The sequence below is a fragment of the Haliotis asinina genome, chromosome 16, assembly GCF_037392515.1.
Source record: "Haliotis asinina isolate JCU_RB_2024 chromosome 16, JCU_Hal_asi_v2, whole genome shotgun sequence".
Taxonomy (NCBI): Eukaryota; Metazoa; Mollusca; class Gastropoda; order Lepetellida; family Haliotidae; genus Haliotis; species Haliotis asinina.
This window is the reverse complement of record NC_090295.1, coordinates 22428389-22442397: the sequence shown is the minus strand read 5'-3', so window position 1 is coordinate 22442397 and position 14009 is coordinate 22428389. Positions and strand designations below refer to the sequence as shown.

The window sequence follows — 14009 nt, the reverse complement described above, 5'->3', positions numbered from 1 at the left end:
GGTTTTCCTGTTATTTAGCCACCACACCATGATACGTCCTGGTGGACTTTCCTGACATTTAGCCACCACACCATGATATGATCTGGTGGGCTTACCTCGGCTATTAACCTGATACACAGTGACAACAGAGTACACTTGATCATGGTTATAGCAGAGTAACCCCCTCATTACCCGCTGTTAATGCATCTACCCCGTGCGATATGTACTGGAGAAAACACTTCTCATCGATTTTGTTGGACAATATAAAACCGGAGGGGGTTGGGAAATCCCAATGGTTTTACATTTTCTGCCAAAAACGAGAAGTGTTTTCTCTAACATATATACCGTCAATGATTGGCAATTACAAATTCCAATGTAGATGGTCATTAATGAACTTGCATAGCAATAACTGAAGCGCGCGTAAAATCAATTTACTGAAAGTAACTAGAAGTAGATACACGTGTAATTTAACCCACAACTTTCATCGGCCCGGATCTGACATTTATAATTCCATTCCCGCTTGGAAAAGCATTATCATTGTAAGTATCTTGAACGATATTTTCAGTTGATTTCAAACACTCATCTATCATTTGAATGTTGATGTTCATATAATGTTAGGAAAATTAAAATCTGGGAAGCGGTCTTACAAACGAAAAGTAAAACCTGAGAAGAGATCTTTCGAGAAAAAATTAAAACCTGTCCCTCCAAAACAGAAACCTCAAATGAGGTTATTCTGGGAAAACAAGAGATGACCTGATATGTATTGAGAAGCACACTTTAGGTTTGTATTGCTGATGTAATTAAACAGTGACATCTGCTCACACTGGGATTCCATAGTACCATATTAGCCAGGGGCCCGTTTCACAAAACTCTCGTAACTTTTCTCACAGCATTTGCACCTCCTATGTTACATTATGCCAGGTACAAGAGCTGCGAGAAAAGTTCGAAGATCTTACGTTTGCGAGAGTTATGTGAAACAGGCCCCTGTACTGTAACCTTCTTTTTGTACGTTTCAAAATGGAATTGTGGCCAGATTCAACTTTGCACGTCATGTGGTTTTAGACGGTTCTCACAACTTCGTCACTGCTAATTTCACTGGTTCAATTCACGTCGTGGAGATTCTGATAAGTATTGGTCATCAGCAAACCATTAATGTCATACCCGGAGAACTGTAGTGACTTGAAGGTGTTGAAGACACAATCTCATTACCCACAAGGGTACGTGGGAGGTAGTTTTGTGATGTCTCCTGAATTAATGCTTCTAGCAAAAGAAGTCACTGCAGGTGTACTACGCTGTCATAAATGCGACAAGAGCCGATGTTTTCGAGTTTGTTTTCCATTTACATGCATTTGGAATTTAACCGCAGAGGGAGAAAGACTTTTAATAATTAAATAATTTTATCAAAACTTGTATCAAAGCGAGACATGGTGACTATTATGTTTTCTACGATTCAGACGATGCTTGAAAGGTCGAGGTTGAACATCTCACTTCTGAAGCAGAGAGCCCGCATTAGCATATCGTTATACTTGGAGTGTACCTTGTCCAGCGTTGTCCGGGTCATGTCGTTGCCGGCCTCGATCACTGGGATGACTTTAACCTGAGAAAAGAGGGGTATCGGAGGTAAATATAGACTGGGAAAAGAGGGGTATTAGAGGTAAATGTATCCCGAGAAAAGAGGGACATTAGAGATTAACTTAGCCCGAGAAAAGGAGTATTAGAGATTACTAGGGTAGAGTCTAGTGGGTGCGATAGCCTTCTGTGATGTCTTGACGTGCATGTCTTTGAATGGTGTAGGGTACAGACGCATCTCTGTCAGAGAAAGCGCTTTCTTTCATACCGTCGCGATGAAATGAACACTTGCATAGAACTGTGAAGATCCGTTTTGAAATTGCTAGTCGGAACAGGCGACTACTGGGATCGGGTGGTCAGGCTCGCTGACTTGGTTGACATGCCATCGTATCCTAATGCTGGGATTGACGCTCATGATGTTGATCACTGAATTGTCTGGTCCAGACTCGATTATTTACAGTCCGCCGCCATATAGATGGAATATTGCTGAGAGCAGCGTCAAACAACAATCAAGCAATCAAACTTACATAGAAGGCTTTACGGGAGGTGGGGTCAGTCAACTTCTTCTCGAGGTCCGAACCGGCAGGGACATCAGTGACGTAGCAGTCCAGGCTGTGCATGATCATCAGCAGGTGCTGCGACACACAGGTAAACATATCAATAAACATGCCCAGGTAAACATATCAATAAACATGCCCAGGTAAACATACAGCATGCAGGAAAATTGTATGCTTCTACTTCTAATGCAATGTTGCCTCTTTCGACCTGTGTATACAACCCATGCTTGATATCAGAGGTGACTTGGTTGATGCATGTCGTCCGATCCCAATTATGTAAACATAATGTCAGTCACTGGATTGTCTGGCCAAGGCTCGTTTTTTATCAAACGGTCATCATGATATTAGGGCATTAAACAAACTGTTGTCTTTAGAACAAACTATGTTAGGAAACGTTGACACATTTGTCAACCAATCAATCAATCTTATTTTTTAATTTTTGATAATAAAAATATTTACTTGACAAAGATATTTTCTCACACCATTTTTGAAGATATATGTCTTTAAGTCTGAGTGAATGACATATGATTGTACACATTGTCATACCTTGAAATATACATCTTGAAAGAAAGTTAAGCATCGTTTTCTTCATTTTTCAAGATTGAGAAAATCCTTTCCTTTCGGTTTCATAATTATCTGTTAATTCGTTTTCTAATACGTATTTTCAAACGTATTTCATAAGGTGACTTGTATTGCATTCGGAACATTTGGTATTAAATTTGTCTTGCAGTAACATAACGTCAAAAGGTTCACCACAGGGAATGTAGAAGAACTCCCAAACACTACTAGGTTGCAATAAACACTTTCATTCACTAGCCCCTTGATTCAATGCACCTCTGAAGATCTTAATTAGAATTGATCTTCACCAACCCATGCATGTCGTAAGACGCGACTGACGGGATCGGGTGTTGAAGCTGTCGATTTGGTTCACACGTGTCATCGTATCCCAAATGCGTAGATCTGTGCTCATGATGTTGATCACTGTATTTTCTGGTCCAAACCTATAAGTTTCAGATAGCCGCCATGTAGCTGGAATGTTGCTAAAAATGGTGTAAAACTAAACTCAAACACTTACCGTTTCGTCATGAAACTGAAATCTATACTCGCCAATGGTGTTCTCGTAGTCCCCTTGGAAGATGGGCAGGAACTGGGCCTGAAATTGTCAAAAGGAAATTAATATACAAAGCTTGTAATGAACTCGCGGCTATAACTGATGACTATAACCATCTCATAGATGTAACGAACTGACGGCTATAACCAACTGGCGGCTCTAACCAGCTGACGGCTATAACCAACTGGTGGCTCTGACCAGCTGACGGCTCTAACCAGCTGACTGCTATAACAACTGGCGGCACTAACCAGCTGACGGCTCTAACAAGCTGACAGCTCTAACCAACTGGCGGCTCTAACCAGCTGACGGCTATAACCAGATGACGGCTATAACCAACTTGCGGCTCTAACCAGCTGACGGCTAAAACCAAGTGGCGGTTATAACGAACTGATGGTCAAGAGATGGCTGTAACGAACTGACGGCTAAAACCAAGTCACGGCAATGAACATCATTCTGACGGCTAAACCCAACTAACGGATTTAACCAACGACCGGCTATAGCCAGCTGACGACTATAACCAGCTAACGGCTAAAGCCAGCTGCCGGCCAAATCCAAGTGGCGGCTATAACCAACTAACTGTTATAACCAGCAGACGGCTAAAACAATGTGGCAGATTTAACCAAATCACGGACGTAACCAACTGACGGCTATAACGAACTCGCGGCTATAACCAAGTGGTGCCTATAACCATCTGACGGATATAACCAAGTGACAGCTATAACCAACAGACGGTTATAACGTCTTCTGGTCAGTTGCTGTTTGTGGAAATGCGCAAAACGATCTACGGTTGTGACGAATCAAAACACGTGATGGGTATGACTTCGTTACAAGCGTAGTTCACTGTACGTACATTAATACAACTACACAAGAAGAGATCGTCGAAGCAGATATTGGTTTGTACCGCGCCATGAAGGAATCCGACAATTTCAAATTACCAATTCCAAGGTAAGGTTAGGTTTCTTTCTCTGCGTTCATGTCTCTGCTGTGTGTCAAGAGGCAGTTTACGAACACAATAACTTTGACCTGTTTCGTTTGTATGTGAGTGTGTGAATTTAGTTTTACGCCTCTTTTAGCAATATTCCAGCAATATCATAGCGGGGGACACCAAAAATGGTCTTAATACATTCATTTGTACGTCAGTATTTCTTCTGTAGAACAAAATGTTGGGAAAATTTAAGAAGAGTCGTCATGCACGGTATTTTTGGGGATTTGTTGCTGGCTGGTTGTTTGTTTACGTTTTACGCCGCAATATTGCATCAAAATGACGTGGGACTGTAAATAATCGATTCTGGACGAGTGATCAACAGCATGAGCATCGGTCTACGTAGTTGGGAACCGATGACAAGTGTCAGCCAAGTCAGCGAGTCGGCTAACTCGATCACGTTAGTCTCCTCTTACGGCAAGCATGAGTTGCTGAAGACGTTGTTAGGACTGAAGGGTTTGCAATGAAAGAATTGATTTCTGTTCGATAACCAACAGCGGTATGGCGTGTAGGGTTCTACAGGTCAATGGGAAACGCTGACCCGTTATTTCATAAATCCCAGCTGTTGCCATTGGTGACGTGACTGTTAATCATCATGCTTGTTTTTGTCATTGATTACACGAACATGCCTGAACACGTAATCACGAATTCGTTGTTTGTTCGGCACTGCTGACTCATAAGAAAAAATCGACTTATCAGAGTTCGAGACCGCGGGGTCGTCTTAATACAGCGACTGTGTAAACATAGTGAGTAGGACAATAGTTCCTCTCGTCGAAGCGCATGACTGTGTTCCATTATCAGAAATTAGAATGTCGCTCTTGAAATGTGATATGAAACAAGAACCGAGTTGTCCTCATTTTTCAATACTATAAGAGGGAGTGAGTGAGTTTAAATTTACGCCGCAATCTGCAATTTTCCCGCTACATGACTGTAAAAAATCGAGTCTGGACCACATTGATCAATAGCATGAACATCGATATACGTAATTGGGATACGATGACATGACTGTGTCAACCAAGTCAGCGAGCCTAACTACCTATTTCGTTAGTCGCCTCTTACGACAAGCATGGCTTACAGAAGACCAATTCTAACCCAGAACTTCTAACCCAGAACTTCAAGAGGTTAAATACTCCGTAACCACCCTCTGATATACTTTTTATATATGCTTATATGAAAATGATAAACAGTAACAATAAGAGCATTTGTAATGCGCTGAATTCCACACCAAGGAGGGGCACGATACAGTCTGATTATTATTTAACCGGACAACCCTAGCTGTCTGTGAGACTCTAGATGGTTAATACTTACATGATTTATCCTATTGTTAACCATTGTCTCCTGGGTGAACATAGACAAGTCTGAACTAACCCACCTGCTTATGGTGAACCCACATGTATCACATGTGCTTTGTTCAAGCAGTACATGCAATGTTCTGAAATAAGAACACGCGATGTCATTCACGATTACTTTCTGACTGAACAGATAAGATATCAGCTCTCAACAGCTGTCTGTTCAGTTGAAAAAGGATAACTTTACGAACAAAAGAAATTATAGATAAGAAATGAATTTGAAAAGCCCAAACAAAACAAAGAATAAAACGTCAAGTGTACAAGCATACAAAATGCCCGTTGTGAAATATTCTTTGATATGATACATAATATTCTTTGATATGATACATAATAAGTTGATCGTTGGTCACTAGGGGAACATGGGTTAATATACCCTCGATGTTTGTTGATATTCCCTGAGCCCTGAAGATACATCAACGCATTTACCCCGAGAGACCAATGAACAACGAACTTATCTCTCCGAACACCCCAGTGTTAATTTTGAACTGTTCGAAACACGGATACAAAACTTTTTGTCGCCATCGATATACTTTGCAGACAAGAAACGGATTCAGAATTATCTCCCTCCCATCGATTTGCATTCGCAAAAACATCGGTAATTTTAGTATTTCATTCGCGATTCAGTGTTACTCGAGATAAAGAACTAAGTACATTCTAAGCGGGTTACATGGAAAAAGTTACTCGCTTGTAAGCTGGGTACATTGATGATGATAGAAGTACGCGCAATTAGAAAGCGACATTTGTGTGTGAGGCAAAATAAGTACTGTTACCTGTAATACCCAGTAATTGACATCCGGCGCTCGAAATTAACGTCGGTCCTAAAACTTCTCGAACCCACAGCTTTGGTTTAGTGCAGGTCCCTATTGCTTTGTTTGGCTGGAATTACTTAATATATTGTAGCTAAAATATACAGCCAACACATTCTGATCAGCACCCACAACTTTTCAACGTGTATATTTTCTTTTGTGTGTCAATATGTATCACAGAATTCTCATTTCTAGCTATACGTGCACGTAATCTTTTTATCAAGTCGAACGCAGGCGCATTATATGTACATAGTATGCCATGATGACCTTGGGTGGATGACCGTGTTTGGCACCTGAACTCCTGAGACTTTCTTACACTACAGTTCTGTCCCACAAAGAAGAACATGTGATCTTCCCTTAGACAAAGGAGTTTGTTCAATATTGCCACTGTTCACCCAGCAGATGGGTACCCGGTGGGATAAGCCATGTGACTACATTGTATAACCTTCTAGTGCCTAACAGTCGGTTTTGGTAAAACAGTAATCAGATTGTGCCAAGTATATTTGGTACATTGATGCGAATGTATATATTAATTACACTGTGAAAATGAAGATGGTTTAAAACAACGAAAAAAGATTAAGCCTGGGATTTGAGCAACCGCAACTGATGGAAAATGTCGCATAACAGACGCACCATTATTTTTTTTATCTATTTACGTTCGTAATGTAACTGACAGACTAACAACTAGTCTCTGAAATGAACATATTTTACTGAACAAAGTTCAAAGTAAAAAAAAACAATATAATGAAATGGAGCCCTGAGACTTTCTTCATTTGCTGAAGCCAGGGGAATCTAGACTTGTCACATTTTCTATTCTTGCATGGGCTTTTCTTGGATAAATTTGCTTCAGGGTCTGTGCGACTGACTACGTAACCCAGGAAATCGATGAATATATTTTTTCATATTTATTACGTCGGGAACAGAATGGCATCTTTATTTGCAAGTATATGGAGCTTTACATTAATTTGCACAAGTTTTTAAGGTAATGATTAGTTATATCGTAATAGGTAGATTATGTTAGCATGAGCAAATGGTCCCAATAAAATACAATACCTTTCGACACACATGTACTGACATCCTTATTATAAGGATAAGATTACCATTCAGTCCGTCAGTATAGCCTTGGAGCAAGGACAGATTTGACCTAGGTTTTAGCAGTGCTCTTACAGTGGGGAAATCCTAAATAGGTTCCATAATAAAACACATAGGAAATCAAGTCTGGTATTCGGCCAGCATGGTTCCCTGGGTCTGTTGCGCCGGCGCAACACACCCAGAGAACCAGGCTGGGTATTCGGCGTGTTGAGAGGATGGTGTAACCGCTACGCTACTGCGTAACGTAGGGTGTATGATTCAGGGCAAACCTTGTGTGTTATGTTGCTATTACCTAGTTCTCGACCCGTGAAGGTCCGGGATAGTATAGGCCTTCAGCAACCCATGCTTGACATAAAAGACGACTATGCTTGTCGTAAGAGGCGACTAACGGAGTGTGATGGTCAGGCTCGCTGACTTAGTTGACACATGTCATCGGTTCCCAATTGCGCAGATCGATGCTAATGTTGTTGATCAGTGGACTGTCTGGTCCAGACTCGATTATTTACAGACCGCCTCCATATAGATGGAATATTGCTGAGTGCGGCGTAAAACTAAACTCACTCACTCATCTCGCGATATTAAACGCGATGGTATCATGGTATCGTACTGACAATAGCGACAATTCATGACAATGCATTTCGAACACACATTAAACATGATATTTTCTGTCTCAATTGGTTATATTGAACATCTGGTATATGAAATATATACTACCCATCAAACGTTTAGACTCACAAGTGTAAATGTAGCCACTTACTTAAGTCAGCTGTTCTAAACTAGATTTTACAATTCTTTTCATACTGTTTAAAGGTACTGTTTTCACGTTATGCTATTTATGTATTGTAACTCTAACATCATAACGCTGAAAAGATCATCGGCATATCGAAAATTAATTTTACAAACGTTTATTTGAATTTCAAATAACAGTTGTACAATATGTTTGAAATAAATGCTCTAATCGGTACGCACTCTCTACTCACAAGTCACATACATTAAGGGAGGTAACTCCTCAGTAAATATTCAGTAAAAATAGAGGTACTATTCAGTAAAAACTGTCTGATTCTTAAGAAAACCATTTACCAATAAAGATGTTCACATACATTATATTTGTACATGCATTTCAACAATTTGATGCATGATCCTCGTGGAAATTTTCTGCATGTTTCCCCCAAGTGTTTGGAGAAAAATACATACTGTGAGTGCTTTAAGTGAGTTTAAAATTTTGTTGGGTAATGCAGTCTGAAGCAAATATGTAAGTTTATATTCAACAGGGATTTTAAATCAAGTACCAGATCAATGTAACATACTTGAGAATTTCTCATGCTTTCCAACTTCTAGAAGACAAACTGACCTCTTTGGCGATGTAGTGAGTGAGTTTGGTAAGACGCTTTGGCCATTTGTTTTTCAATATGGTTCGACAATGAGACTGATTGTCAATGTTTAGTATGACAGATAATGCAATGACTAATAAAAATAAACATTTCCAGTTTCGAAGGTGGATGCATAAAATGGTCACTCACCGAGACAGCAACAAACAGGCAGACGAACAGAAGCCCAGACATATTGCACACAGATATTTCGTCTTGACCGTCCACGAAAAATGCTGGTTACCTGTTCTGGGAAAGCGAAAGCTGTCACTGACTGTAATCTTTGTTCACAGCGGTTTTTATCTTGGCGAGTTACGGCGCCGGAAGATTTTGTTTTTGAACATAGCGACAACATGCTTCCGTGATGTAATCTCTTTAAGTCCGGGGGGGTGAACTACAGTGCTGAATGACCCTGTGGTCAGTTTCCGGTCATCGTGGCTTTTTGCCTGTTTCCGTTAGCATTCAGACGTACATTCATATCCTTGTTGACACAGATATACTGTCGTGTTCTCATTTTCCTTGTCGGATGTATTTTTAACTGAACAGTGAGACGTAATTATTTGGAAATATTCCGTTTGTTTATCGCCGATGATCCGCATATTTTTTATTCAACCAGCTGATATTCATCGAAAAAATGTAAGGGAAATATATATATTTTCTGATGTGGTTTGGGAATAATTCCGCAAAGATAATAATTTCTTCCGTGATGTAGATTTTTACGACCTGAACAAACTGAGATGGTGTTATTATGTTATAGGATAGTATTACTTATGTAGCGCACATATCCACGCAACTACGACTACACAACTACAGATACGACCCGTGGAGGTCCAGGGTAGAATAGGCCTTCAGCAACCCATGCTTGCCATAAAAGACGGTTCTGCTCGTCGTAAGAGGCGACTAACGTTAACAGTATCGGGTGGTCAGGCTCGCTGACTTGGTTGACCCGTGTAATCGGTTCCCCGTTGCGGAGATTGATGCTTATGCTGTTGACCGCTGGATTGTCTGGCCCAAACTCGATTGTGTACAGACCGCCGCCATATAGCTGTATATATAGTGCGGCGTAAAACTAAACTCACTCGCTGACAGAATACAAATACAAAAAAGAAGCATTTAAAAACAGCCAAACAACTCAGGTTGAAAACGAATTATCTAAAGTAAATAAAATAGAAAAAGCCATATCCATAATTACAGGAATTTCCATTAAACGCCGATTCCATTGTAGGATTCCCATTGCATCACAAACGTGTTTTCTTAATCTCTCAGCCGCCCCGTCACAATCACGTGCAAAGTCATGTCAATTTTCTCACGCACGCCAGAAGCAAAAAACAGGTGTGACCTCCACCTGCCCATACCCCGAAGGCTGTTCCGTTTTTCACTGTCTGGTAACAACCCACCACACTCCATAAAGCGCGGGACCCGGGAAGAACCGGTTTGGTATTCAGCAGCCCATGCTACGACTAACGGGATCTGGCGGTCGGGATCTCTAGTTTGGTTGACATATGTCATCGTATACTAGATGCGTAGATCGATGTTTATGCTGTTGATCACGGGATTGTCTGGTTCAGACTCAATTATTTACAGATTGACGTCATACAGATGGAATATTGTCAACGCGGGGTTGAACAAACAAACAAACAAACGTCCCTTTAGCGTGACAGATTTTTTTATCTTGGGGTCAAATCCAAGATTTCCCCAATTATGTGCGAAACTAAATTCATACACTAAGACTCTATGGAGGATACCAGTTGTTTGTAAACATTCGGAGTATGGACTGCGTTACGTACAACAGAGGCGTGTTCAGAACTCGCATGGGTTCTGAAAGGATGCCAGTGCTTGGTGACATTAAACCATTCGTGGCCAACTCGTGTAATTCCGGAACAAGCCGAAGAGCTTTTCGTCTTCTTGTTGGAGGTTACGGAAAGGGCGAGTGGTGACGAATGATATTATACATGTATATAAGACAAAATGTTATGGATGTCAACCTTTTGATTGTTTACACAACTTTTTTTGGATATTACTTGCCCCTTCATCAGGTGGAGGCTAACTGATGATGATGATTTGATTTTCTTTTCATTAAACACGGTCGCCATCTATGTTCTCTTGGCGAGACAGCTGTGAGGATCGATGGTTCGCGGGCGCTTGCGGGCGCTCGTGATTCTGAACAAGCCTCCCGTAACTAGACACACAAGAATGACATAACAGTACCTGACACCCCTTCTTCCGTTTGAGTAATATCGAGTGAATCCCACCCAACCTATTTCACAGTTTGTGAATACTCCCGCGTAACCAATGGCAACCTCTGACGCATTGACCAAAAAGAAGAGAGAAGAGTGTGCCGTGTACGCGAATCCAGAAAGCAGTTGTAAGATAGTTATGATAAGTAATGTCTTTGCAACAGCGACGAAGCAACTTGTGCAGTGGGGAGGAACCAAAATGTGCTAAAAATGCACTTTTCAATGAAATTTTACATGATAATTTTCTACAGATTCATTCAATATATATATACTGGATATATATATATATATATATATATAATATTCATATTTTTTCAATAAGTTTTAATTTACAAGTGGAATGAAATAATGAAACTTAATTACCGTGCTCAATGAGATGAAGTCAAGTCAAATCGAGGGTTAGATATTTCTTTTCGCCGGATTAAACAACAATGGCTGAAAAGCTAATATACAATTTCAGCGAAAGTCATAGCTTTCTACAGATTTAGGACAGGCCAATCTGTAGAATGTACTATTGTGATATATACTACATAAAGAAAAGAAGAAATGTCGTAATATTGAAATATAAACGGTTGTCTGGATACTATTCCATTACCAGACCCGTTCGTCTTAACCTAATTTATATTTATCAATTCAATTGAACGGAAGTATGACTTTCTTTTGCAATCAGGGGACGGTGGTTAAAGCTCTCATTCGTCACGCCTATCACATGGGTTACATTTACCATTTGAGTACAATGTGTGAAGTCCATTTCTGGTGTCCCTGGCGGTGGTACTGCTGAGATATCGCTAAAAGCGGCGTAAAGCCATACTCACTCTTCTTTCAGTTTGGGAATCAACACGTATCGTGTTTGGCACAACATTTTCCTTACTTTTTTACACGAACAGATTTAAACAAACACACTCACACACACACACACACACATTTATAACAGGTTGGCATGTATCGTTGCCTTATAGGTTAACAGTATCTTTGATTTGACATTTTGGGATGAAATGATGGTTTCTGAATGTTCAGTCATGTTTATTCATGAAATTTATCCACATCTGTATATGAATGCTCGGTAATGGCACTGAAGGACCGTTTTACTCACCGAACTAGAACAAGACGCCGTATCTATGCACGGGGCGTCACAAACAGACAGTCATTTCAATCATAACGGTAGCTATGACAACAGTACACGCGTTCACACGTTCGTTGTGTCGAGATGCCCGTCTCCAAGTATTTGGTCTAAGGAGGGGCGCATGTTTATCTGCAACACTGTTATTGCCACAAGGTAAGTGTCGTGCTACTTTCGTGTTTGTTAACTACATGTACATAGGTAAGTAACAAATCACAATACACAGAATCTACATTGTTCTTGTCATAAACCTAATCTCTATTTTGCGATCGTTTCAAAGAGAAATTATCTTTTAAAACTGAAGCTGGAAGGTATTTTCTCATCCACGCATTGTGACAGGAACTCCAAAATTCGTACTGCAGTTTCATGGCCACGTGCGTCATGTTTTTGTAAATATTCTCCAATCAAAGTTATCAACCCGAAAAATATTGTGAGTATGTGACTCATTTGCATTCAGAATACATGTATTCAGGAAGCGGTTGAATAGCCTTGTGGTTCAGGTAAAGGCCCGAGTTCAATTCCCCACATGGAAACAACGCGTAAAGCTTATTTCTGATGTGCCCTGGCCTGATATTACTGGAATATTGTTTAAAGTGGCGTACAACCATACTCACTAACCCAAAATACCCATCCAAGTAGGTAAGTTGTTAGATGTCTCCTACCACGGTTAATCTTATATGTTTAGACATTATAGAAAAATATTATTGCACAGCATTTACTATGGACTATTTTTCGGTCCATGATATATTTAATGACATTAATAAACAATACAAGATATGATTATCCATGATTCATATAATTGTCACAGGTATATTCCGGGGCGGTGGGGTAGCCTAAAGGTGAAAGCGTCATGTACACACAGCAAACATGGGTGAAAACTTGAAATTCCCAATTAATTCAAATCTGAAACAAAAATTCCTAATCATTCGTTACATTTGAGTGAGTGAGTGATTTTGGTATTACACCGCTTTTAGCAATATTCCAGGAATATCACGACGGGGACAGTAGAAAATGGGCCTCACACATTGTGCCCATGTGGGGAATCGAACCCGGGTCTTCGGCGTGACGAGCGAACGTCAAATGAAACTTGGCATCGCAGTTTTCTACAAATGAAATCAAGTTCCTACCCATTCGTAAACGAAACGAAGTCTACTCCTTTTTATTTGAATTTATACCAAATGATACTTGGAACATAAATATAACTTTATAACTGGTCGTTAAGATCCTAGATAAAACCATGACTCGATATATTGACAAGATATAACTTTATCATACTGACTCGTGTTTTTGTTGAAAATAATTTTTGTTTTGATTGTTTTGTTGTGTTAACTCTACGAAGGACGCGGTGGGCGAGCTGGTTGAGCTGGCTAAAGCGCCAGGCTAGTGATCCAGCGAGATTGTGGTGATGGGAACGAACCCACCTGTGACCAGGTGTAAAAAACTTGGAGTCAACATTGTGTGCAGACTCTTGTAGTGTTGTCACAACCAATTGTGTACAGTACACAACCCCTAGTGTACAGTACACAACTCTGTGCACTTAAAAGAACCCACGAATCCGTTGGTATATCACCAGATGGTGGCCACATGAATACGTGCATACACCTAGTTGCGGGTACAGCAACGTGCAGTAAACGTGGACAAAGTACTGTTACTATGTGTCTCGTTAGGATGAGAGTACCACAACAAAACTCGGTGCTCCTAGTGGCAGCAAGAGTTGTATACTCCCGAATGACATCCAGTGATCGAGGGAACCATACACCAGCGCCTTGAGCAAGCACTAGATGCATGGATATGTGCGCCATGTAAATATCCTGTAATAATAAAAATAATAATAACAATA

The 14009-nt window shown here is 40.4% G+C and overlaps 1 protein-coding gene across 1 annotated transcript; it reads right to left on the bottom strand.

The window, feature by feature from the left end:
• Window positions 1–1357: 1357 nt before the first annotated feature.
• Window positions 1358–9084, bottom strand: LOC137268607 (uncharacterized). The gene is made up of 4 exons (XM_067803179.1): window positions 8966–9084; window positions 3181–3258; window positions 2076–2183; window positions 1358–1576 (listed from the first exon to the last, which is right to left on the bottom strand). Exons 1-4 carry the CDS (start codon window positions 9005–9007, stop codon window positions 1430–1432), a joined length of 375 nt encoding a protein of 124 aa, XP_067659280.1. The 5' UTR covers window positions 9008–9084; the 3' UTR covers window positions 1358–1429.
• Between the last annotated feature and the right edge of the window lie 4925 nt (window positions 9085–14009).